Raw genomic sequence first — 26,762 nt, 5'->3', positions numbered from 1 at the left:
AGATACAATAAGGTAGAAATATCAACTATGATTATTTATGATGAACTTTGTTTTTTTTTGGTAGCTTTTTTGGTAGCTCATTCGGCCCTGACACACATGCATACAGTATTGCACTTTAAAATTGTATTTATTTATTTTGTGGCTATTGTGAATCTGCTCTAAGAAAAACACTGCCTAAACGAGGGCTCTATAAAACCTGTTTTATTTTTCACCAAATTCAGTTTTCTTAGTTTTGTTTTTCCAGGTTTCAAAAAAAAAAATCTCTCAATTTTTCACTCTCAAAATCTTTCTTTCTTTCTTTCCCTTCTCCATAACATTTGCTGTTCTAAGTTCTCAACATCAGGAGACCTCTTTTCAGGTCTGGGAAAAATCTGAAGTAATGTTGAATGTTGGGTGTAGTTACCCTTTAATTCCACTGTGCACCAGCCAGAGACCGTTGTTCGGGCTAGCAACATTTCTGTAGCGCTCATGTGATTGCAGATTTTGCTAAACAAAATGGCCGCCCGATTGAGGCAAATAATCATGATATCATTCTGCTCGGTAGGCATACGCTACATTGTAGTTAACATTTGATTTGAGAATGTTTTTGGGAAAGCCTTCCCATCTACGAGCAGACGGTTATCATTAGCATTATCGCTAACGGCTGCAAAGTGTAGACTAGACATACGAACAGGCGGGCATTCCGGAATTCCGTTTTAATGTCTGGATTCTGTGATTCCGTCTGCCTTTTCTACAACACAGATTTTATAGGGCCCTATAAACTCAAAGTGCAGAATAATAACCTGCCTGGAGTGGGGGTGGGTAAAATCTAAGCACTTAGTCAGTTGTCTGCCCTATATACAGAAACAAACCACATTAGGATATTGTAATGCACCTTAAACTATACACAAACTACAGACACATTTCCAAGTCAAATCTCCTCTCATTCAGTGCTGTATGGTTCTGCCTGACAAAAATACACTATAAATACAAAAGTATGTGGACACCCCTTCAAATGAGTGTTTTCGGCTATTTCAGCCACACCCGTTGCTGACAGATGTATAAAATTGAGCACACAGCCATGCAATCTCCATAGACACACATTGGCAGTAGAATGGCCCGTACTGAAGAGCTCAGTGACTTTCAACGTGGCACCATCATAGGATGCCACCATTCCAACAAGTCAGTTCGTCATATTTCTGCCCTGCTGCCCCGGTCAACTGTAAGTGCCGTTATTGTTAAGTGGAAACATCTAGAAGCAACAACGGCTCAGCCGTGAAGTGGTAGGCCACACAAGCTCACAGAACGGGACCGCCGAGTGCTGAAGTGCGTAAAAATCGTCTGTCCTCGGTTGCAACACTCACTACCGAGTTCCAAACTGCCTCTGGAAGCAACGTCAGCACAATAACTGTTCATCGGGAGCTTCATAAAACGTGTTTCCGTGGACGAGTAGCCGCACACAAGCCTAAGATCACCATGCGCAATGCCAAGCGTCGGCTGGAGTGGTGTAAAGCTTGCCGCCATTGGACTCTGGAGCAGTGGAAACACGCTCTCTGGAGTGATGAATCACACTTCAACATCTTGGTAGTCCCACGGACAAATCTGGGTTTGGTGGATGCCAAGGAGAACACTACCTGCCCCAATGCATTGTGACAACTGTAAAGTTTGGTGGAGGAGGAATAATAATGGTCTGGGGCTGTTTTTCATGGTTTGGGCCTCTTCGTTCCAGTGAAGGGAACTCTTAATGCTTCAGCATACAATGACATTCTAGAAGATTCTGTGCTTCCAACTTTGTGGCAACAGTTTGGGTAAGTCCCTTTACTGTTAAAGGATGACAATGCCCCCACCCCCCCTCCATGCACAATGTGAGGTCCATACAGTAATGGTTTGTCAAGATCAGTGTGGAAGAACTTGACTGGCCTGCAACGAGCCCTGATCTCAACTCCATCGAACACCTTTGGGATGAATTGGGCCGCTGACTGCGAGCCAGGCCTAGTTGCCCCAGAAGAGAGGGGCAATTAAGCCTGGCTCCGCGGATGAACGTTGGAGCTCTGTCAGAGTGACCATCGGGTTCTCAGTCACTTCCCTGACCAAGGGCCCCCTTAATCAGCAAAAGGGGGGACCAATTGCATATTAATGCCCATGATTTTGGAATGAGATGTTTGGCGAGAAGGTGTCCTCGTACTTTTGGTCATGTCGTGTAATTTAATCTCTGAGAAATTAACCTAATTGATTGCATCCATATCGGATTCATATAATATTGAATAATTCTAGTACCCAACGTCAGATTTGGACCGAACCTTTTTCTAACAATGAGTTCGACATGAGGAATCTAAAGAAATGGGCAAACCCCACTACCCGCGGACCCACCCAAACCCCACCACCCGCGGACCCACCCAAACCCCACCACCCTCGGACCCACCCAAACCCCACCACCCGCGGACCCACCCAAACCCCACCACCCGCAGACCCACCCAAACCCCACCACCCGCGGACCCACCCAAACCCCACTACCCGCGGACCCACCCAAACCCCCACCACCCCCCACCACCCGCGGACCCACCCAAACCGCACCACCCTCGGACCCACCCAAACCCCACCACCCTCGGACCCACCCAAACCCCACCACCCGCGGACCCACCCAAACCCCACATCAATACCACCCCAACAATGAGTATATGCGGTGCATTCAGGAAGTATTCAGACCCCTTGACTTTTTCCACATTTTGTTACGTTACGGCCTTATACTAAAATGGATTAAATAGTTCCCCCATTATGAATCTATACAGAATACACCATAATGACAAAGCGAAAACAGGTTTTTAGAATTTTTGCAATTGTTAAAAAAAAAAAATATATATATATATATATAACTGAAATGACATTGACATAAGTATTCAGACCCTTTACTCAGTACTTCGTTGAAGCACCTTTGGCAGCGATTACAGCCTCTTGGTTTAAAGGAGCCTGCTGCCTGTCTGTCTGTTTGTTGTTGTACACCAGCGTCAATTCCTCTCTGTCTGTCTACTGCTATGATCATTCCTCTCTGTCTGTCTACTGCTATGATCATTCCTCTCTGTCTGTCTACTGCTATGATCATTCCTCTCTGTCTGTCTACTGCTATGATCATTCCTCTCTGTCTGTCTACTGCTATGATCATTCCTCTCTGTCTGTCTACTGATATGATCATTCCTCTCTGTCTGTCTACTGCTATGATCATTCCTCTCTGTCTGTCTACTGATATGATCATTCCTCTCTGTCTGTCTACTGATATGATCATTCCTCTCTGTCTGTCTACTGCTATGATCATTCCTCTCTGTCTGTCTACTGCTATGATCATTCCTCTCTGTCTGTCTACTGCTATGATCATTCCTCTCTGTCTGTCTACTGCTATGATCATTCCTCTCTGTCTGTCTACTGCTATGATCATTCCTCTCTGTCTGTCTACTGCTATGATCATTCCTCTCTGGAGAGGACAGCTCTGTTCTTATCTCTGGTGGAGGGAAAGCGAGAGGAGAGAGGGGGGGGTAACAGGAGAGTGGTGGAGGGAGAGGGCGAGAGGAGAGGGGGGGTAACAGGAGAGTGGTGGAGGGAGAGGGTGAGAGGAGAGAGGGGGGTAACAGGAGAGTGGTGGAGGGAAAGCAAGAGGAGAGAGGGGGGTAACAGGAGAGTGGTGGAGGGAGAGGGCGAGAGGGGGGTAACAGGAGAGTGGTGGAGGGAGAGGGCGAGAGGAGAGAGGGGGGTAACAGGAGAGTGGTGGAGGGAGAGGGCGAGAGGAGAGGGGGGTAACAGGAGAGTGGTGGAGGGAAAGCGAGAGGAGAGAGGGGGGTAACAGGAGAGTGGTGGAGGGAAAGCGAGAGGAGAGAGGGGGGTTACAGGAGAGTGGTGGAGGGAAAGCGAGAGGAGAGGGGGGTAACAGGAGAGTGGTGGAAGTAGGGGGTGGAGGGAGAGGGCGAGAGAGGGGTGGATGGATGGATGGAGAGAGGGAGAGAGAGGGGTGGATGTGAGAGGGGAGAGAGAAAGAGGTGGGGGGAGGGAAGGAGGAAGAGTAACAGGAGACAGAAAAAAGAGGAAGAGGGTGGGTGGAGGGAAAGTGTGCTAGAGAGCTCTGGGAGTCCCAACAGACCCGTCATCCAGCCCTACATGATGGGGTATGAAACCATGTAACACTACGCTCCTGAACTACTACAATGGGGTATGAAACCATGTAACACTATGCTCCTGAACTACTACAATGGGGTATGAAACCATGTAACACTACGCTCCTGAACTACTACAATGGGGTGGTTGGGGGATGAGCATGATGATGAGCTCTCATCTATCTCTTTATGTTACCCTACTGTCCTGACTACTACCCTACTGTCCTGACTACTACCCTACTGTCCTGACTACTACCCTACTGTCCTGACTACTACCCTACTGTCCTGACTACTACCCTACTGTCCTGACTACTACCCTACTGTCCTGACTACTACCCTACTGTCCTGACTACTACCCTACTGTACCGACTACTACCCTACTGTCCTGACTACTACCCTACTGTCCTGACTACTACCCTACTGTCCTGACTACTACCCTACTGTCCTGACTACTACCCTACTGTACCGACTACTACCCTACTGTCCTGACTACTACCCTACTGTCCTGACTACTACCCTACTGTACCGACTACTACCCTACTGTCCTGACTACTACCCTACTGTCCTGACTACTACCCTACTGTCCTGACTACTACCCTACTGTACCGACTACTACCCTACTGTCCTGACTACTACCCTACTGTACCGACTACTACCCTACTGTCCCGACTACTACCCTACTGTCCCGACTACTACCCTACTGTCCCGACTACTACCCTACTGTACCGACTACTACCCTACTGTCCCGACTACTACCCTACTGTCCCGACTACTACCCTACTGTCCCGATTACTACCCTACTGTCCTGACTACTACCCTACTGTACCGACTACTACCCTACTGTACCGACTACTACCCTACTGTCCCGACTACTACCCTACTGTCCCGACTACTACCCTACTGTCCCGACTACTACCCTACTGTCCCGACTACTACCCTACTGTCCCGATTACTACCCTACTGTACCGACTACTACCCTACTGTCCCGACTACTACCCTACTGTACCGACTACTACCCTACTGTCCTGACTACTACCCTACTGTCCCGACTACTACCCTACTGTCCTGATTAATACCCTACTGTCCTGATTACTACCCTACTGTCCTGACTACTACCCTACTGTCCTGACTACTACCCTACTGTCCTGACTACTACCCTACTGTACCGACTACTACCCTACTGTCCTGACTACTATCCTACTGTACCGACTACTACCCTACTGTCCTGACTACTACCCTACTCTCCGGACTACTACCCTACTGTCCTGATTACTACCCTACTGTCCTGACTACTACCCTACTGTCCTGACTACTACCCTACTGTCCCGACTACTACCCTACTGTACCGACTACTACCCTACTGTCCTGACTACTACCCTACTGTCCCGACTACTACCCTACTGTACCGACTACTACCCTACTGTACCGACTACTACCCTACTGTCCCGACTACTACCCTACTGTCCCGATTAATACCCTACTGTCCTGATTACTACCCTACTGTCCCGACTACTACCCTACTGTCCCGATTACTACCCTACTGTACCGACTACTACCCTACTGTCCCGACTACTACCCTACTGTACCGACTACTACCCTACTGTCCCGACTACTACCCTACTGTACCGACTACTACCCTACTGTACCGACTACTACCCTACTGTCCTGATTACTACCCTACTGTACCGACTACTACCCTACTGTCCTGACTACTACCCTACTGTACCGACTACTACCCTACTGTCCCGACTACTACCCTACTGTACCGACTACTACCCTACTGTCCCGACTACTACCCTACTGTACCGACTACTACCCTACTGTCCCGACTACTACCCTACTGTACCGACTACTACCCTACTGTCCTGACTACTACCCTACTGTCCCGACTACTACCCTACTGTACCGACTACTACCCTACTGTCCCGACTACTACCCTACTGTCCCGACTACTACCCTACTGTCCTGATTAATACCCTACTGTCCTGATTAATACCCTACTGTCCTGATTACTACCCTACTGTCCTGACTACTACCCTACTGTCCTGACTACTACCCTACTGTCCCGACTACTACCCTACTGTACCGACTACTACCCTACTGTCCCGACTACTACCCTACTGTACCGACTACTACCCTACTGTACCGACTACTACCCTACTGTCCCGACTACTACCCTACTGTCCTGATTAATACCCTACTGTCCTGATTACTACCCTACTGTCCTGACTACTACCCTACTGTCCTGACTACTACCCTACTGTCCTGACTACTACCCTACTGTACTGACTACTACCCTACTGTCCTGACTACTACCCTACTGTCCTGACTACTACCCTACTGTCCTGACTACTACCCTACTGTCCTGACTACTACCCTACTGTCCTGACTACTACCCTACTGTACCGACTACTACCCTACTGTCCTGACTACTACCCTACTGTACCGACTACTACCCTACTGTCCTGACTACTACCCTACTCTCCGGACTACTACCCTACTGTCCTGACTACTACCCTACTGTCCTGACTACTACCCTACTGTCCTGATTAATACCCTACTGTCCTGACTACTACCCTACTGTACCGACTACTACCCTACTGTATACCGACTACTACCCTACTGTCCTGACTACTACCCTACTGTCCTGACTACTACCCTACTGTCTGATTAATACCCTACTGTCCCGACTACTACCCTACTGTCCTGATTAATACCCTACTGTCCTGATTACTACCCTACTGTCCTGACTACTACCCTACTGTCCTGACTACTACCCTACTGTCCTGACTTCTACCCTACTGTACTGACTTCTACCCTACTGTACCGACTACTACCCTACTGTCCTGACTACTACCCTACTGTCCTGACTACTACCCTACTGTACCGACTACTACCCTACTGTCCCGACTACTACCCTACTGTCCTGACTACTACCCTACTGTACCGACTACTACCCTACTGTCCTGACTACTACCCTACTGTACCGACTACTACCCTACTGTCCTGACTACTACCCTACTCTCCGGACTACTACCCTACTGTCCTGATTACTACCCTACTGTCCTGACTACTACCCTACTGTCCTGATTAATACCCTACTGTCCTGACTACTACCCTACTGTACCGACTACTACCCTACTGTATACCGACTACTACCCTACTGTCCTGACTACTACCCTACTGTCCTGACTACTACCCTACTGTCCTGATTAATACCCTACTGTCCTGACTGCTACCCTACTGTACCGACTACTACCCTACTGTATACCGACTACTACCCTACTGTCCTGACTACTACCATACTGTCCTGATTAATACCCTACTGTCCTGACTACTACCCTACTGTACCGACTACTACCCTACTGTACCGACTACTACCCTACTGTCCTGACTACTACCCTACTGTACCGACTACTACCCTACTGTCCCGACTACTACCCTACTGTCCCGACTACTACCCTACTGTACCGACTACTACCCTACTGTCCCGACTACTACCCTACTGTCCCGACTACTACCCTACTGTCCTGACTACTACCCTACTGTCCTGACTATTACCCTACTGTACCGACTACTACCCTACTGTACCGACTACTACCCTACTGTCCCGACTACTACCCTACTGTCCCGACTACTACCCTACTGTACCGACTACTACCCTACTGTCCTGATTACTACCCTACTGTACCGACTACTACCCTACTGTCCCGACTACTACCCTACTGTACCGACTACTACCCTACTGTACCGACTACTACCCTACTGTACCGACTACTACCCTACTGTCCCGACTACTACCCTACTGTACCGACTACTACCCTACTGTCCTGACTACTACCCTACTGTCCCGACTACTACCCTACTGTACCGACTACTACCCTACTGTACCGACTACTACCCTACTGTACCGACTACTACCCTACTGTCCCGACTACTACCCTACTGTCCTGATTAATACCCTACTGTCCTGATTACTACCCTACTGTCCTGACTACTACCCTACTGTCCCGACTACTACCCTACTGTCCCGACTACTACCCTACTGTCCCGACTACTACCCTACTGTACCGACTACTACCCTACTGTCCTGACTACTACCCTACTGTCCCGACTACTACCCTACTGTACCGACTACTACCCTACTGTCCCGACTACTACCCTACTGTCCTGATTAATACCCTACTGTCCTGATTACTACCCTACTGTCCTGACTACTACCCTACTGTCCTGACTACTACCCTACTGTCCTACTTCTACCCTACTGTACTGACTTCTACCCTACTGTACCGACTACTACCCTACTGTCCTGACTACTACCCTACTGTCCTGACTACTACCCTACTGTCCTGACTACTACCCTACTGTCCTGACTACTACCCTACTGTACCGACTACTACCCTACTGTCCTGACTACTACCCTACTGTACCGACTACTACCCTACTGTCCTGACTACTACCCTACTCTCCGGACTACTACCCTACTGTCCTGATTACTACCCTACTGTCCTGACTACTACCCTACTGTCCTGATTAATACCCTACTGTCCTGACTACTACCCTACTGTACCGACTACTACCCTACTGTATACCGACTACTACCCTACTGTCCTGACTACTACCCTACTGTCCTGACTACTACCCTACTGTCCTGATTAATACCCTACTGTCCCGACTACTACCCTACTGTCCTGATTAATACCCTACTGTCCTGATTACTACCCTACTGTCCTGACTACTACCCTACTGTCCTGACTACTACCCTACTGTCCTGACTTCTACCCTACTGTACCTTCTACCCTACTGTACCGACTACTACCCTACTGTCCTGATTACTACCCTACTGTCCTGACTACTACCCTACTGTCCTGACTACTACCCTACTGTCCCGACTACTACCCTACTGTACCGACTACTACCCTACTGTCCTGATTACCCCTACTGTCCTGACTACTACCCTACTGACTACTACCCTACTGTCCTGACTACTACCCTACTGTCCTGACTACTACCCTACTGTACCGACTACTACCCTACTGTCCTGACTACTACCCTACTGTCCGGACTACTACCCTACTGTCCTGACTACTACCCTACTGTCCTGACTACTACCCTACTGTCCTGATTAATACCCTACTGTCCTGACTACTACCCTACTGTACCGACTACTACCCTACTGTATACCGACTACTACCCTACTGTCCTGACTACCCTACTGTCCTGACTACTACCCTACTGTCCTGACTACCCCTACTGTCCTGACTGCTACTACCCTACCCTACTGTCCTGACTACTACCCTACTGTCCTGACTACTACCCTACTGTCCTGACCTACTGACTACTACCCTACTGTACCGACTACTACCCTACTGTCCCGACTACTACCCTACTGTCCCGACTACTACCCTACTGTACCGACTACTACCCTACTGTCCCGACTACTACCCTACTGTCCCGACTACTACCCTACTGTCTACTACTACCCTACTGTCCCGACTACTACCCTACCCTACTACCCTACTGTCGACTACTACCCTACTGTCCTGACTACTACCCTACTGTACCCTACTGTACTGTACCGACTACTACCCTACTGACTACTACCCTACTGACTACCCCTATTGTCTACTACCCTACTGTCCCGACTACTACCCTACTGTCCGACTACTACCCTACTGTACCGACTACTACCCTACTGTCCCGACTACTACCCTACTGTACCGACTACTACCCTACTGTCCCGACTACTACCCTACTGTCCCGACTACTACCCTACTGTCCTGATTAATACCCTACTGTCCTGATTACTGCCCTACTGTATTTTTCCTAGCCACAATGAATGGTTTTACCACAGTGGTCACCAACCTTTTTCCTAATCAAGATCACTTTCTGAGTCAAAATGAGAGCAGAAATCTTACCGCTCAGATTTACTACGTGACTTAAAAAAAAAACGTGAGCCTTTTTGTAACATTAACCAATTAGAAACCGTTCTGTGGCGATGAGGTGTGTGCAGTAGGCTATAGACCCAATACATTATCACCACATATTGGCTGTGCTTGAATTGCCCTGCCAATGTTGTTCTTCTCAGACCATTTTCAATTGATTTATCTTTTATTTTAGTTTATTTAAAGGTATTCGTTCACACTGGTAATAGATCATTTGTTGTGTTCCTCGTGAGGCCCAGCTGAGTGAACATAATAATTAGGTTTATTAAAAAAAAATATATATATATATATATATATATAACTGGACTGATGGCCTCCATCTGATGGGCAGTTGGAGGGAGGGATGGACGGCGTGAGGGAGGGAGGGACGGCGTGAGGGAGGGAGGGACGGCGTGAGGGAGGGATGGAAGGACGGCGGTGAGGGGGAGGGAGGGAGGGACGGCGTGAGGGAGGGACGGCGTGAGGGAGGGAGGAAGGACGGCGGTGAGGGAGGGAGGGAGGGCGGGATGGCGTGAGGGAGGGAGGGACGGCTGGAGGGAGGGAGGGAGGGACGGGAGGGAGGGAGGAGGGATGGCGTGAGGGAGGGATGGCGGGAGGGAGGGATGGCGGGATGGCGTGAGGGGAGGGATGGCGGGATGGCGTGAGGGAAGGAGGGATGAGGGGAGGGAGGGAGGGAGGGCGGGATGGCGTGAGGGAGGGAGGGAGGGATGGCGTGAGGGAGGGATGGCGGGAGGGAGGGAGGGCGGGATGGCGTGAGGGAGGGAAGGACGGGAGGGAGGGAGGGAGGGACGGCGTGGGGAGGGAGGGAGGGATGGCGTGAGGGAGGGATGGCGGGAGGGAGGGAGGGCGGGATGGCGTGAGGGAGAGGGAGGGGAGGGAGGGAGGAAGGACGGCGGTGAGGGGAGGGAGGGAGGGGCGGGATGGCGTGAGGGAGGGAAGGATGGCGGGAGGGAGGGAGGGAGGGTGGGGAGGGAGGGAGGGCGGGAGGGAGGGACGGCGTGAGGGAGGGAGGTGAGGGAGGGAGGGAGGGACGGCGTGAGGGAGGGAGCAGCAGTGAGTCTGCCTCTCAACCGACTCACCGTCCCTCTGCTGAGAAATGGAGACGCAGTCCAGCTGATGGCGAAAAACTAAAGTCGTACTGCATTATTTCTGTCTCGTGCACCAATTCATGTTTGTTACTCCTCTGACCAGAGAAAGGGAAATATTCCTAGATTATAAAAATAAATAAAAAAGACACGAGCTGCTAATAACAACAAGAACAACAACGCAGTCTTATCAGAACTGTGATGTATGTGCATGTACTTCCCTGGAGTGCCTGAGGGTGGCGCTGTTACTAATCACTACATTCGATCATCTGTACTTACACTTGACTTGACCCATGACATCTGATAAACAAGGTTCTTCTCCCCGCATCCCAGCCTCACTGTGCTGTTATGTTACACGGTGTCAGGGGTTAGAAAGTAACACAAGGAAAGCTTTAACATTCTGAAACACGGAACAAATGAGACCAACAACTACTCTGAACCTAGAGAGATCTATCCCACATGAGACCAGCAACTACTCTGAACCTAGAGAGATCTATCCCACATGAGACCAGCAACTACTCTGAACCTAGAGAGATCTATCCCACATGAGACCAACAACTACTCTGAACCTAGAGAGATCTATCCCACATGAGACCAACAACTACTCTGAACCTAGAGAGATCTATCCCACATGAGACCAGCAACTACTCTGAACCTAGAGAGATCTATCCCACATGAGACCAACAACTACTCTGAACCTAGAGAGATCTATCCCACATGAGACCACCTACTACTCTGAACCTAGAGAGATCTATCCCACATGAGACCAGCAACTACTCTGAACCTAGAGAGATCTATCCCACATGAGACCAACAACTACTCTGAACCTAGAGAGATCTATCCCACATGAGACCAGCAACTACTCTGAACCTAGAGAGATCTATCCCACATGAGACCAGCAACTACTCTGAACCTAGAGAAATCTATCCCACATGAGACCAACAACTACTCTGAACCTAGAGAGATCTATCCCACATGAGACCAACAACTACTCTGAACCTAGAGATCTATCCCACATGAGACCAGCAACTACTCTGAACCTAGAGAGATCTATCCCACATGAGACCAACAACTACTCTGAACCTAGAGAGATCTATCCCACATGAGACCAGCAACTACTCTGAACCTAGAGAGATCTATCCCACATGAGACCAGCAACTACTCTGAACCTAGAGAGATCTATCCCACATGAGACCAACAACTACTCTGAACCTAGAGAGATCTATCCCACATGAGACCAGCAACTACTCTGAACCTAGAGAGATCTATCCCACATGAGACCAGCAACTACTCTGAACCTAGAGAGATCTATCCCACATGAGACCAGCAACTACTCTGAACCTAGAGAGATCTATCCCACATGAGACCAGCAACTACTCTGAACCTAGAGAGATCTATCCCACATGAGACCAGCAACTACTCTGAACCTAGAGAGATCTATCCCACATGAGACCAGCAACTACTCCGAACCTAGAGGGAAATCTATCCCAAAAGACTCAAGTTTCAACAACTTGTGTCACTGACACGGAACTGAATTGTGTGTGGAATCGCAGATTACTCAGAGAACCAGATCTCCTGCTAGCTAGAGCAATTACACAAGTGAGCCAGAGCCAACTGAACATGCTCCATGATGACGTCAATGACGAAGATCCTTACACAGCTCTCCTTGAGTACAGAAACACACTCCTGGATGGAGTAGGTATCTCTAACGTTTGTCCCCATCGTCTCTCTGTCTCTCTAACGTTACACATTTGCCGTGCTAGTGAAGTGAGCCAGAGCCAACTGAACATGCTCCCTGATGACGTCGAGGTGCTCGTTCACAAGGTGCATAAACTAAAGAAAACACAGAAATATATATATATATATATATTTGAAAGACAAAGAACGTGCAACAGCTAGTAAAAGAGAGGTCGCAGGGAGACAAACACGAACCAATGAAAAGTGTCCAGCATATACAGTCAGGTAGGCAAAGCATGTCACAGAAAACAAATCACTATTACCAAAATGTGCTCCACACGCACACCGATCTGGAAAACAGATCCCGGTGGAGTCAAGACCACAAGTCCTTGGAAACAGTCATTCAAGAAGTCTCTCCAGAAAGCACCAGGTGGACTGTAGAGAATGCGGATGAGACCACAGAGATACAGTCTCCATGTGACAAACAAACCAGGAAAGGAGATGCATTGAGCCCGAGCCCATACCCGAAGGAACAGAGAGAGAAAATGGTGGATGGTGAGCTGGATGTAAACCACATCGTTTATCAACTTCCTGTTTCAGAAAAGTAAATGCAGCAATTCAAAAAAACAGCAACAGTAGAAGAAGATGAGTGAAGACCGGTGACAGAAACCATTCTTTTTTTTTTTTAAAGGATGGCGAGACACGAGAGGGAACAAAGCCCAAAAAAAATAGACCATTTGCTGGACCTTCAGAGAGGACTTGACATACTCTGATGGATTTCTGTTCAAAACTTCCTCGTTCCTCAGAGAATGAGAGAAGAAATTGTGGAGAAAAAAATCCATGAAGAACACGTGGAAATCCATGAAGAACACGTGGAAATCCATGAAGAACACGTGGAAATCCATGAAGAACACGTGGAAATCCATGAAGAACACGTGGAAATCCATGAAGAACACGTGGAAATCCATGAAGAACACGTGGAAATCCATGAAGAACACGTGGAAATCCATGAAGAACACGTGGAAATCCATGAAGAACACGTGGAAATCCATGAAGAACACGTGGAAATCCATGAAGAACACGTGGAAATCCATGAAGAACACGTGGAAATCCATGAAGAACACGTGGAAATCCATGAAGAACACGTGGAAATCCATGAAGAACACGTGGAAATCCATGAAGAACACGTGGAAATCCACGAAGAACACGTGGAAATCCACGAAGAACACGTGGAAATCCACGAAGTGAAGAACACGTGGAAATCCACGAAGTGAAGAACACGTGGAAATCCACGAAGTGAAGAACACGTGGAAATCCACGAAGAACACGTGGAAACCCGTGAAGAACACGTGGAAATCCGTGAAGAACACGTGGAAATCCGTGAAGAACACGTGGAAATCCATGAAGAACAAGCAAGGGATGTTCTGTTCTGACCAGGAATGAATAAACAGATTTGAAGATGTAACAAAAGTATGCAACACACACAACAACAACCAAAGGGAGCCATCTCATCCAGCCCCAGAGAGCCATCTCATCCAGCCCCAGAGAGCCGTCTCATCCAGCCCCAGAGAGCCATCTCATCCAGCCCCACCCAGAGAGCCATCTCATCCAGCCCCAGAGAGCCGTCTCATCCAGCCCCAGAGAGCCGTCTCATCCAGCCCCAGGGAGCCGTCTCATCCAGCCCCAGAGAGCCATCTCATCCAGCCCCAGAGAGCCGTCTCATCCAGCCCCAGAGAGCCATCTCATCCAGCCCCAGAGAGCCGTCTCATCCAGCCCCAGGGAGCCGTCTCATCCAGCCCCAGAGAGCCATCTCATCCAGCCCCAGAGAGCCATCTCATCCAGCCCCAGAGAGCCGTCTCATCCAGCCCCAGGGAGCCGTCTCATCCAGCCCCAGGGAGCCGTCTCATCCAGCCCCAGCGAGCCGTCTCATCCAGCCCCAGAGGGCCGTCTCATCCAGCCCCAGAGGGCCGTCTCATCCAGCCCCAGGGAGCCATCTCTTGTCTCATCCCGCCCCAGAGAGCCATCTCTTGTCTCATCCAGCCCCAGGGAGCCATCTCATCCAGCCCCAGAGAGCCATCTCATCCAGCCCCAGAGAGCCATCTCATCCAGCCCCAGGGAGCCATCTCACCCAGCCCCAGAGAGCCATCTCACCCAGCCCCAGGGAGCCGTCTCATCCAGCCCCAGAGGGCCGTCTCATCCAGCCCCAGGGAGCCGTCTCATCCAGCCCCAGAGAGCCATCTCATCCAGCCCCAGAGGGCCATCTCATCCAGCCCCAGGGAGCCATCTCATCCAGCCCCAGAGAGCCATCTCTTGTCTCATCCAGCCCCAGAGACCCATCTCATCCAGCCCCAGGGAGCCATCTCATCCAGCCCCAGGGAGCTCTTCCATTACAATGACCCAGAACATCTACTGTCTGTGAATTACTACTCAAAATACCCAGAAATCTCCAAGCTCAGTAGGACAACAATTAAACACATTATTACAGAACTAAAGTCGATTTCGTCAAGGCACGACGTTTTGTGCTACGACAATGGAAGAAATTTGAGCCAAGAAAAATGTCCGATTTCTCTACCAGCTGGGAGTTCAAACATGTTACGTCGAGCCCTAGATTTCCACAGTCAAACGGCCAAGCTGAGAGAGCAGTTCCGACTATGACGAACCTGTTGGAAGAAAAGGACGAGACGGCAACGAAGATCCTTACATAGCTCTCCTTGAGTACAGAAACACACTCCTGGATGGAGTAGGTATCTCTCCTGCACAACTACTAAGTCCTGGATGGAGTAGGTATCTCTCCAACTACTAAGTCCTGGATGGAGTAGGTATCTCTCCAACTACTAAGTCCTGGATGGAGTAGGTATCTCTCCGGCACAACTGCTAAGTCCTGGATGGAGTAGGTATCTCTCCGGCACAACTGCTAAGTCCTGGATGGAGTAGGTATCTCTCCAACTACTAAGTCCTGGATGGAGTAGGAATCTCTCCAACTACTAAGTCCTGGATGGAGTAGGTATCTCTCCAACTACTAAGTCCTGGATGGAGTAGGTATCTCTCCAACTACTAAGTCCTGGATGGAGTAGGTATCTCTCCAACTACTAAGTCCTGGATGGAGTAGGTATCTCTCCAACTACTAAGTCCTGGATGGAGTAGGTATCTCTCCAACTACTAAGTCCTGGATGGAGTAGGTATCTCTCCAACTACTAAGTCCTGGATGGAGTAGGTATCTCTCCAACTACTAAGTCCTGGATGGAGTAGGTATCTCTCCGGCACAACTGCTAAGTCCTGGATGGAGTAGGTATCTCTCCAACTACTAAGTCCTGGATGGAGTAGGTAACTCTCCATCTACTAAGTCCTGGATGGAGTAGGTATCTCTCCAACTACTAAGTCCTGGATGGAGTAGGTATCTCTTCAACTACTAAGTCCTGGATGGAGTAGGTATCTCTCCAACTACTAAGTCCTGGATGGAGTAGGTATCTCTTCAACTACTAAGTCCTGGATGGAGTAGGTATCTCTCCTGCACAACTACTAAGTCCTGGATGGAGTAGGTATCTCTCCAACTACTAAGTCCTGGATGGAGTAGGTATCTCTCCAACTACTAAGTCCTGGATGGAGTAGGTATCTCTCCAACTACTAAGTCCTGGATGGAGTAGGTATCTCTCCTGCACAACTACTAAGTCCTGGATGGAGTAGGTATCTCTCCGGCACAACTACTGTCCTGGATGGTGTAGGTATCTCTCCAACTACTATGTCCTGGATGGAGTAGGTATCTCTCCAACTACTAAGTCCTGGATGGATGGAGTAGGTATCTCTTCAACTGCTAAGTCCTGGATGGAGTAGGTATCTCTCCAACTACTAAGTCCTGGATGGAGTAGGTATCTCTCCAACTACTAAGTCCTGGATGGAGTAGGTATCTCTCCTGCACAACTACTAAGTCCTGGATGGAGTAGGTATCTCTCCAACTACTAAGTCCTGGATGGAGTAGGTATCTCTCCGGCACAGTACAAACATGACCAGCCAAGGTCATGCACAGTACAAACATGACCAGCCAAGGTCATGCACAGTACAAACATGACCAGCCAAGGTCATGCACAGTACAAACACCAAACGAGAAAATCAACAGAAGAACTCGGAGACACCGGTTAAAAACACATGAAACAACACACCCAGAGAGACACTCAGAAACCATAATGGACTTCCCTTATCCTGTGGAAAGAGAACCTGAAACAACTGTCAACTTGGAAGAGAACCACTCACCTGTGTGTTCTCCAGCACCACCAACACCATCAGCATCAACAGCACCACCAACACCATCAGCACCACCAACACCATCAGCACCACCAACACCACCAGCACCATCAGCACCACCAACACCACCAGCACCACCAACACCACCAGCACCATCAACACCACCAGCACCACCAACACCACCAACACCATCAACACCACCAACACCACCAGCACCATCAACACCACCAGCACCATCAACACCATCAACACCACCAGCACCATCAACACCACCAACACCATCAACACCACCAACACCACCAGCACCATCAACACCACCAGCACCACCAACACCACCAGCACCATCAACACCACCAGCACCACCAACACCATCAACACCACCAACACCACCAGCACCATCAACACCACCAACACCATCAACACCACCAACACCACCAGCACCCATCAACCACCACACCTCCAGCACCATCAACACCACCACCACACCATCAACACCACCAGCACCATCAACACCACCAACACCCATCCAGGCACCACCAACACCATCAACACCACCAACACCACCAGCACCATCAACACCACCAGCACCATCAACACCACAGGCACCATCAACACCATCAACACCACCAACACCATCAACACCACCAACACCACAACACCACCAACACCACCAGCACCATCAACACCACAGGCACCATCAACACCACCAGGCACCATCAACACCACCAGCACCATCAACACCACCAGCACCACCAGCACCACCAGCACCATCAACACCACCAGCACCACCAACACCACCAGCACCATCAACACCACCAACACCACCAACACCACCAGCACCATCAACACCACCAACACCACCAACACCACCAGCACCATCAACACCATCAACACCACCAACACCATCAACACCACCAACACCATCAACACCACAGGCACCATCAACACCACCAGCACCATCAACACCACCAACCACCACCAACACCATCAACACCACCAGCACCATTAACACCACCAACACCACCAGCACCATCAACACCATCACCATCACCACCAACACCACCAACACCATCAACAGCACCATCAACACCACAGGCACCATCAACACCACCAACACCATCAACACCACCAGCACCATTAACACCACCAACACCACCAGAATTTTGAATTCTCACAGTATAAACTTTATGTATGTTTCTTCTTAACATTCGATGGCTCGAGGAAACTATGCAGACACGATTATTTTTGAGCTTTCTGATTGGCCAGTGGTAGGGCTATAGGTGCACTTGTTTCGTTCTCTAGGCCTGCCAGGTGGGCGGAGTTCTACCTTCAGACACATGAAAGGATTCAACATGGGAACACTTTGCCTTCCTGGTGCTGCTGAATCAAGTGCACCTACCGCCAACAGCGTGAAACGAGGGCTGCTGAATCAAGTGCACCTACCGCCAACAGAGTTGATGGCTGCTGAATCAAGTGATGAAACACCTACCGCCAACAGCGCTAGGGCTGCTGAATCAACCTCCTCTAGGGTGCACCTACCGCCAATGAGCGCTAACCTCCTCTAGGGCTGCTGAATCAACCTCCTCTAGGGTGATGAAACCTACCGCCAACAGTGTGAAACGAATGAAAACTAATTAGGAACAGAAGAATTTATCGTTGGGTTTTTTACAAAAATGTTTGGTGATCGACTAGGAGTGCCTTGGAGATGGACCGGTTGGTGACCTCTACTCTAATAAATATAGTTTAGTGTTTTCTCTAACGGTCTCTAGGGTTGATGAAACCAACTAACCTCCTCTATGGTTGATGAAACTAACTGACCTCCTCTAGGGTTGATGAAACTAACTAACCTCCTCTAGGGTTGATGAGACTAACTAACCTCCTCTAGGGTTGATGAGACTAACTAACCTCCTCTAGGGTTGATGAAACTAACTAACCTCCTCTGGGGTTGATGAAACTAACTAACCTCCTCTAGGGTTGATGAAACTAACTAACCTCCTCTAGGGTTGATGAAACTAACTAACCTCCTCTAGGGTTGATGAGACTAACTAACCTCCTCTAGGGTTGATGAAACTAACTAACCTCCTCTAGGGTTGATGAAACTAACTAACCTCCTCTAGGGTTGATGAAACTAACTAACCTCCTCTAGGGTTGATGAAACTAACTAACCTCCTCTAGGGTTGATGAGACTAACTAACCTCCTCTAGGGTTGATGAGACTAACTAACCTCCTCTAGGGTTGATGAGACTAACTAACCTCCTCTAGGGTTGATGAAACTAACTAACCTCCTCTAGGGTTGATGAAACTAACTAACCTCCTCTAGGGTTGATGAAACTAACTAACCTCCTCTAGGGTTGATGAAACTAACTAACCTCCTCTAGGGTTGATGAGACTAACTAACCTCCTCTAGGGTTGATGAGACTAACTAACCTCCTCTAGGGTTGATGAAACTAACTAACCTCCTCTAGGGTTGATGAAACTAACTAACCTCCTCTAGGGTTGATGAGACTAACTAACCTCCTCTAGGGTTGATGAAACTAACTAACCTCCTCTAGGGTTGATGAAACTAACTAACCTCCTCTAGGGTTGATGAAACTAACTAACCTCCTCTAGGGTTGATGAAACTAACTAACCTCCTCTAGGGTTGATGAGACTAACTAACCTCCTCTAGGGTTGATGAAACTAACTAACCTCCTCTAGGGTTGATGAAACTAACTAACCTCCTCTAGGGTTGATGAAACTAACCTCCTAACTAAGGGTTGATGACTAACTAACCTCCTCTAGGGTTGATGAAACTAACTAACCTCCTCTAGGGTTGATGAAACTAACTAACCTCCTCTAGGGTTGATGAAACTAACTAACCTCCTCTAGGGTTGATGAGACTAACTAACCTCCTCTAGGGTTGATGAAACTAACTAACCTCCTCTAGGGTTGATGAAACTAACTAACCTCCTCTAGGGTTGATGAAACTAACTAACCTCCTCTAGGGTTGATGAGACTAACTAACCTCCTCTAGGGTTGATGAAACTAACTAACCTCCTCTAGGATTGATGAAACTAACTAACCTCCTCTAGGGTTGATGAGACTAACTAACCTCCTCTAGGGTTGATGAGACTAACTAACCTCCTCTAGGGTTGATGAGACTAACTAACCTCCTCTAGGGTTGATGAAACTAACTAACCTCCTCTAGGGTTGATGAGACTAACTAACCTCCTCTAGGGTTGATGAAACTAACTAACCTCCTCTAGGGTTGATGATGAAACTAACTAACCTCCTCTAGGGTTGATGAGACTAACTAACCTCCTCTAGGGTTGATGAAACTAACTAACCTCCTCTAGGGTTGATCAGACTAACTAACCTCCTCTAGGATTGATGAGACTAACTAACCTCCTCTAGGGTTGATGAAACTAACTAACCTCCTCTAGGGTTGATGAAACTAACTAACCTCCTCTAGGGTTTAATGAAACTAACTAACCTCCTCTAGGGTTGATGAGACTAACTAACCTCCTCTAGGGTTGATGAGACTAACTAACCTCCTCTAGGGTTGATGAGACTAACTAACCTCCTCTAGGGTTGATGAGACTAACTAACCTCCTCTAGGGTTGATGAAACTAACTAACCTCCTCTATGGTTGATGAAACTAACGGTTTGTAGAGTTGATGAAAGGAATGGTTTTGTAGAGTTGAAAGGGGCGGCAGGGTAGCCTAGTGGTTAGAGCGTTGGACTAGTAACCGGAAGGTTGCAAGTTCAAACCCCCGAGCTGTCTTTCTGCCCCTGAACAGGCAGTTAACCCACTGTTCCTAGGCCGTTATTAAAAATAAGAATTTGTTCTTAACTGACTTGTAAAATAAAGGTCTCTCTCTCTTCTTCTCTATCTCTCTCCTTCTCTCAGCCTAACAAACCACACCTGTTTTCTCTCCCTCCCCCCTCTTCTCCCTCCCCCTCTCCTCTCTTCTCCTGTCCTCTTTCCAAAACACACTTCTACCCTCTTCTTCTTGCTGTCTCTCCAAAACATTCCTCTTTTCTGAGTGTTTTCCACCTCTGTGGTCTGTAAAGGCAGGATGTCAGAACTAAGGCCAAGCCCACGAGGCATGTGGCTTCACTTCTCAACACTTTGGCTAATCTCTGGAGCGTTGTCGCGGACGGTTTAACGTCACTTCACCATGATGTCATGTGTTTTGTTGTTGTCGTTAGCTAAGCCTGTATTTCACAACACTTGTCTTGGACACCATGCATCTGAGAGGTAGCCTAGTGACTTGGGTCAGTTATAAATGTATCTATATCTAGGGGGAAAGGCTATGCCATGACTCTTAAGTTGGTTTTTAATGTTTTTAGAAAACGTCTGTTAAATACACATTAAATGTTCATGAAGAACTGCTTGAAAAAAGTCTCCACATCTCCGTCCCTGGACAGCAACTCATAATGTGTAACTCTTTGCATTCCCAGCGTAGGTTTTCTGGCATCTCTCTGACGTTTGTCTCTCTGTCTCTCTGTCGTTTGTCTCTCTGTCGTTTGTCTCTCTGACGTTTGTCTCTCTGTCGTTTGTCTCTCTGTCGTTTGTCTCTCTGTCGTTTGTCTCTCTGTCGTTTGTCTCTCTGTCTCTCTGACGTTTGTCTCTCTGTCGTTTGTCTCTCTGTCGTTTGTCTCTCTGTCGTTTGTCTCTCTGTCGTTTGTCTCTCTGTCTCTCTGACGTTTGTCTCTCTGTCGTTTGTCTCTCTGTCGTTTGTCTCTCTGTCGTTTGTCTCTCTGTCTCTCTGTCGTTTGTCCCCATCGTCTCTCTAACGTTTGTCTCCCATCGTCTCTCAAACATTTGTCCCCATCGTCTCTCTAACGTTTGTCCCCATCGTCTCTCTAACGTTTGTCCCCCATCGTCTCTCTAACATTTGTCCCCATCGTCTCTCTAACGTTTGTCCCCATCGTCTCTCTAACGTTTGTCCCCATCGTCTCTCTAACGTTTGTCCCCATCGTCTCTCTAACGTTTGTCCCCATCGTCTCTCTGTCTCTCTAACGTTTGTCCCCATCGTCTCTCTAACGTTTGTCCCCATCGTCTCTCTAACGTTTGTCCCCATCGTCTCTCTGTCTCTCTAACGTTTGTCCCCATCGTCTCTCTAACGTTTGTCCCCATCGTCTCTCTAACGTTTGTCCCCATCGTCTCTCTGTCTCTCTAACGTTTGTCCCCATCGTCTCTCTAACGTTTGTCCCCATCGTCTCTCTGTCTCTCTAACGTTTGTCCCCATCGTCTCTAACGTTTGTCCCCATCGTCTCTCTGTCTCTCTAACGTTTGTCCCCATCGTCTCTCTAACGTTTGTCCCCCATCGTCTCTCTAACGTTTGTCCCCCATCGTCTCTCTAACGTTTGTCCCCATCGTCTCTCTAACGTTTGTCCCCATCGTCTCTCTAACGTTTGTCCCCATCGTCTCTCTGTCTCTCTAACGTTTGTCCCCATCGTCTCTCTAACGTTTGTCCCCATCGTCTCTCTGTCTCTCTAACGTTTGTCCCCATCGTCTCTCTAACGTTTGTCCCCATCGTCTCTCTGTCTCTCTAACGTTTGTCCCCATCGTCTCTAACGTTTGTCCCCATCGTCTCTCTGTCTCTCTAACGTTTGTCCCCATCGTCTCTCTGTCTCTCTAACGTTTGTCCCCATCGTCTCTCTAACGTTTGTCCCCATCGTCTCTCTGTCTCTCTAACGTTTGTCCCCCATCGTCTCTCTTCCAGGTGCAGCTCCAGGTGCACCCCAACCTGTCAGCCACGGAGGGCGCTCTGCAGCACATCGAAGAGCTGATCCTGCAGCTGCTCAACATGCTGTGTGTGGCCCAGCCGCGCTCTGTACAGGACGTGGAGGTGAGGATACCTGATCGCTATGCTGTAATGTTATGGGCAATTCCATAGCAACGGAAGTACGCTTGGACTCACTTTTAACATGTCAATCGAAAAAAAACATTAGATTTCAAAGCTGATCAAATCATACAACTTGTATGTAGACACACACAGAGAGAGAGAGAGAGAGAGAAGAGGAGAGAGAGAGAGAGAGAGAAGAGAGAGAGAGAGAGAGAAGAAGAGGAGAGAGAGAGAGAGAGAGAGAGAGAGAGAGAGAGAGAGAGAGAGAGAGAGAGAGAAGAGAGAGAGAGAGAGAGAGAGAGAGAGAGACACACAGAGAGAGAGAGAGAGAGAGAGAGACACACAGAGAAGAGAGAGAGAGAGAGAGAGAGAGAGGAGACAGAGAGAGAGAGAGAGAGAGAGAGAGAGAGAGAGAGAGAGAGAGAGAGAGAGAGAGAGAGTGTAGACACACGGAGTTTGAACATCACAGTGTATAATAGTAACAGTTCAGTACATCACAGAAGGGTGAGAGTTCGGTGCTGAAATTATATTTATCAGGGCTTAACACTCCTTCAAACACGTTAAGACACGTCACAAAAACCACCATACAACTATATCACAACGTACGTACATGTTGTGGCTGGCTTGTGTGTTGAGAGAGAGAGAGAGAGAGAGAGAGAGAGAGAGAGAGAGAGAGAGAGAGAGAGATGATGATTTATGATTGCGTTAACCAATTTGGTAACGGAATTGAGAGTTTTATTTTACGAGAATTACTTCTGTGAACTTTCAACCCTCATGAGGGAGGGAAATGTGAAAATATCATAAAGAAGAATTATGTCACTCATTGAAAGCCCGTCTAACAAACGGTGGATCTGTTCTACTGGTCCTATTTCTATGCTTCCTGTTTCTAAGTTTTGTTTTTGCATCTTTTACTTTCGGTTTTGTTCACCAGTTTCCCCCCCCCAAAATTTTTAAATTGGTTATTGAAAATATATTTCACAGCGGTACAATGATTTTCTACACTTTCTTATTTTGTCACATAAACTGAAATTATGCAAACTGTTAGAATTTTAGAAACCAGGAAATGGCGGACCAATTTCTGCACGTTGCACCTTCTACATTTTTTTTAATTTTTTTAATATGTGGGTTTTTAATAACTGAATTACAAGGCACAAGGCAATATTTCTTCAACATACAGAAGGTTAACAATTTCTCAGAAACTAAAAACAAGTGTTGATATTAGTTGGCAGGGGTCTTCATTGTTTTGATGTAATTATGATACCTTTTTTGGGACCCCTTTTCCCGTACCGTTTACCCAGAAATCACAGTGTTTTACTTATGCCTCATTTTTAAGATGGCAAAATGGTTGAAAAAAGTATCTAAGTCTTCATTCCACAAAATACCTTTAATTTGACACCTAATTTAACATGTTGGTGCTCCTGTTAACTCCACATGTTGGTGCTCATGGGTCCTTTAACATGTTGGTGCTCCTGTTAACTCCACATGTTGGTGCTCCTGGGTCCTTTAACATGTTGGTGCTCCTGTTAACTCCACATGTTGGTGCTCATGGGTCCTTTAACATGTTGGTGCTCCTGTTAACTCCACATGTTGGTGCTCCTGTTAACTCCACATGTTGGTGCTCCTGTTAACTCCACATGTTGGTGCTCATGGGTCTTTAACATGTTGGTGCTCATGGGTCCTTTAACATGTTGGTGCTCATGGGTCCTTTAACATGTTGGTGCTCATGGGTCCATGTTGGTGCTCATGGGGCCTTGTTGGTGCTCATGGGTCCTTTACATGTTGGTGCTCATGGGTCTCATTTAACATGTTGGTGCTCATGGGTCCTTTAACATGTTGGTGCTCATGGGTCCTTTAACATGTTGGTGCTCATGGGTCCTTTAACATGTTGGTGCTCATGGGTCCTTTAACATGTTGGTGCTCATGGGTCCTTTACATGTTGGTGCTCATGGGTCCTTTACATGTTGGTGCTCATGGGTCCTTTAACATGTTGGTGCTCATGGGTCTTTAACATGTTGGTGCTCATGGGTCCTTTTGCTCATGGGTCTTTAACATGTTGGTGCTCATGGGTCTTTAACATGTTGGTGCTCATGGGTCCTTTACATGTTGGTGCTCATGGGTCCTTTACATGTTGGTGCTCATGGGTCCTGTTGTCTCTGGGTTTTAACATGTTGGTGCTCATGTTGGTGCTCCTGGGTCCTTTACATGTTGGTGCTCATGGGTCTTTTACATGTTGGTGCTCATGGGTCCTTTAACATGTTGGTGCTCCTGTTAACTCCACATGTTGGTGCTCCTGTTAACTCCACATGTTGGTGCTCCTGTTAACTCCACATGTTGGTGCTCATGGGTCTTTAACATGTTGGTGCTCATGGGTCCTTTAACATGTTGGTGCTCATGGGTCCTTTAACATGTTGGTGCTCATGGGTCCTTTAACATGTTGGTGCTCATGGGTCCTTTAACATGTTGGTGCTCATGGGTCCTTTAACATGTTGGTGCTCATGGGTCTTTTAACATGTTGGTGCTCATGGGTCCTTTAACATGTTGGTGCTCATGGGTCTTTAACATGTTGGTGCTCATGGGTCCTTTAACATGTTGGTGCTCATGGGTCTTTTAACATGTTGGTGCTCATGGGTCTTTAACATTTAACTCATGGGTCTTTAACATGTTGTGCTCATGGGTCTTTAACATGTTGGTGCTCATGGGTCTTTAACATGTTGGTGCTCATGGGTCCTTTTAACATGTTGGTGCTCATGGGTCCTTTAACATGTTGGTGCTCATGGGTCTTTTAACATGTTGGTGCTCATGGGTCTTTAACATGTTGGTGCTCATGGGTCCTTTTAACATGTTGGTGCTCATGGGTCTTTAACATGTTGGTGCTCATGGGTCTTTAACATGTTGGTGCTCATGGGTCTTTAACATGTTGGTGCTCATGGGTCCTTTAACATGTTGGTGCTCATGGGTCCTTTAACATGTTGGTGCTCATGGGTCCTTTAACATGTTGGTGCTCATGGGTCTTTAACATGTTGGTGCTCATGGGTCTTTAACATGTTGGTGCTCATGGGTCTTTAACATGTTGGTGCTCATGGGTCTTTAACATGTTGGTGCTCATGGGTCTTTAACATGTTGGTGCTCATGGGTCTTTAACATGTTGGTGCTCATGGGTCTTTAACATGTTGGTGCTCATGGGTCCTTTTAACATGTTGGTGCTCATGGGTCTTTAACATGTTGGTGCTCATGGGTCTTTAACATGTTGGTGCTCATGGGTCTTTAACATGTTGGTGCTCATGGGTCTTTTACATGTTGGTGCTCATGGGTCTTTAACATGTTGGTGCTTTAACATGTTGGTGCTCATGGGTCCTTTTAACATGTTGGTGCTCATGGGTCTTTAACATGTTGGTGCTCATGGGTCTTTAACATGTTGGTGCTCATGGGTCTTTAACATGTTGGTGCTCATGGGTCTTTAACATGTTGGTGCTCATGGGTCCTTTACATGTTGGTGCTCATGGGTCTTTAACATGTTGGTGCTCATGGGTCCTTTACCACAATTGATGGGTTTTCACCCAGTGTCTGTCAATATGGATAATGTTTCATCTATTACCATGACGTTTGATGAAACAAGTATTTCTGCTTCCTCTCCCTCTGTCCAATCAGGAGCGTGTCCAGAAGACTTTCCCCCACCCCATAGATAAATGGGCCATAGCTGACGCCCAGTCGGCCATCGAGAAGAGGAAGAGGAGGAACCCTCTACTGCTCCCCGTGGATAAGATACACCCTCTACTCAAGGTACAGGTCTTAGTCCCACCAGGATTATGTACCTTCCTCTTGCAATGCACTGATGAAACGATCACCTGTCCTTATTCAGGCCCT

At 48.0% G+C, this 26,762-nt stretch overlaps 1 protein-coding gene and 1 long non-coding RNA gene across 3 annotated transcripts in view; one reads left to right on the top strand and one right to left on the bottom strand.

Annotated features, from left to right (window-relative positions):
• sos2 (son of sevenless homolog 2 (Drosophila)) overlaps window positions 1–26,762 on the top strand; it is a 145,375-nt gene that overhangs the window by 38,119 nt on the left and 80,494 nt on the right. The window contains exons 2-3 of the mRNA XM_052485607.1: window positions 22,776–22,901; window positions 26,547–26,678. Coding sequence (XP_052341567.1) covers window positions 22,776–22,901; window positions 26,547–26,678 — 258 coding nt within the window. The remainder of the gene's footprint in view (window positions 1–22,775; window positions 22,902–26,546; window positions 26,679–26,762) is intronic.
• Window positions 11,335–12,959, bottom strand: LOC127913493 (uncharacterized). Of its 2 annotated transcripts, XR_008085727.1 has the most exons (4): window positions 12,361–12,959; window positions 12,232–12,317; window positions 11,976–12,104; window positions 11,335–11,674 (listed from the first exon to the last, which is right to left on the bottom strand). It is a non-coding gene; the product is annotated as an uncharacterized LOC127913493 (long non-coding RNA). The 2 variants fall into 2 exon arrangements; XR_008085729.1 differs by lacking the exon at window positions 12,232–12,317.

The sequence above is a fragment of the Oncorhynchus keta genome, chromosome 29 (genome assembly GCF_023373465.1).
Source record: "Oncorhynchus keta strain PuntledgeMale-10-30-2019 chromosome 29, Oket_V2, whole genome shotgun sequence".
In the NCBI taxonomy this organism is placed as follows: domain Eukaryota; kingdom Metazoa; phylum Chordata; class Actinopteri; order Salmoniformes; family Salmonidae; genus Oncorhynchus; species Oncorhynchus keta.
Note: the sequence above shows the minus strand (reverse complement) of the source record. Positions and strands in the feature narration are given on the sequence as shown.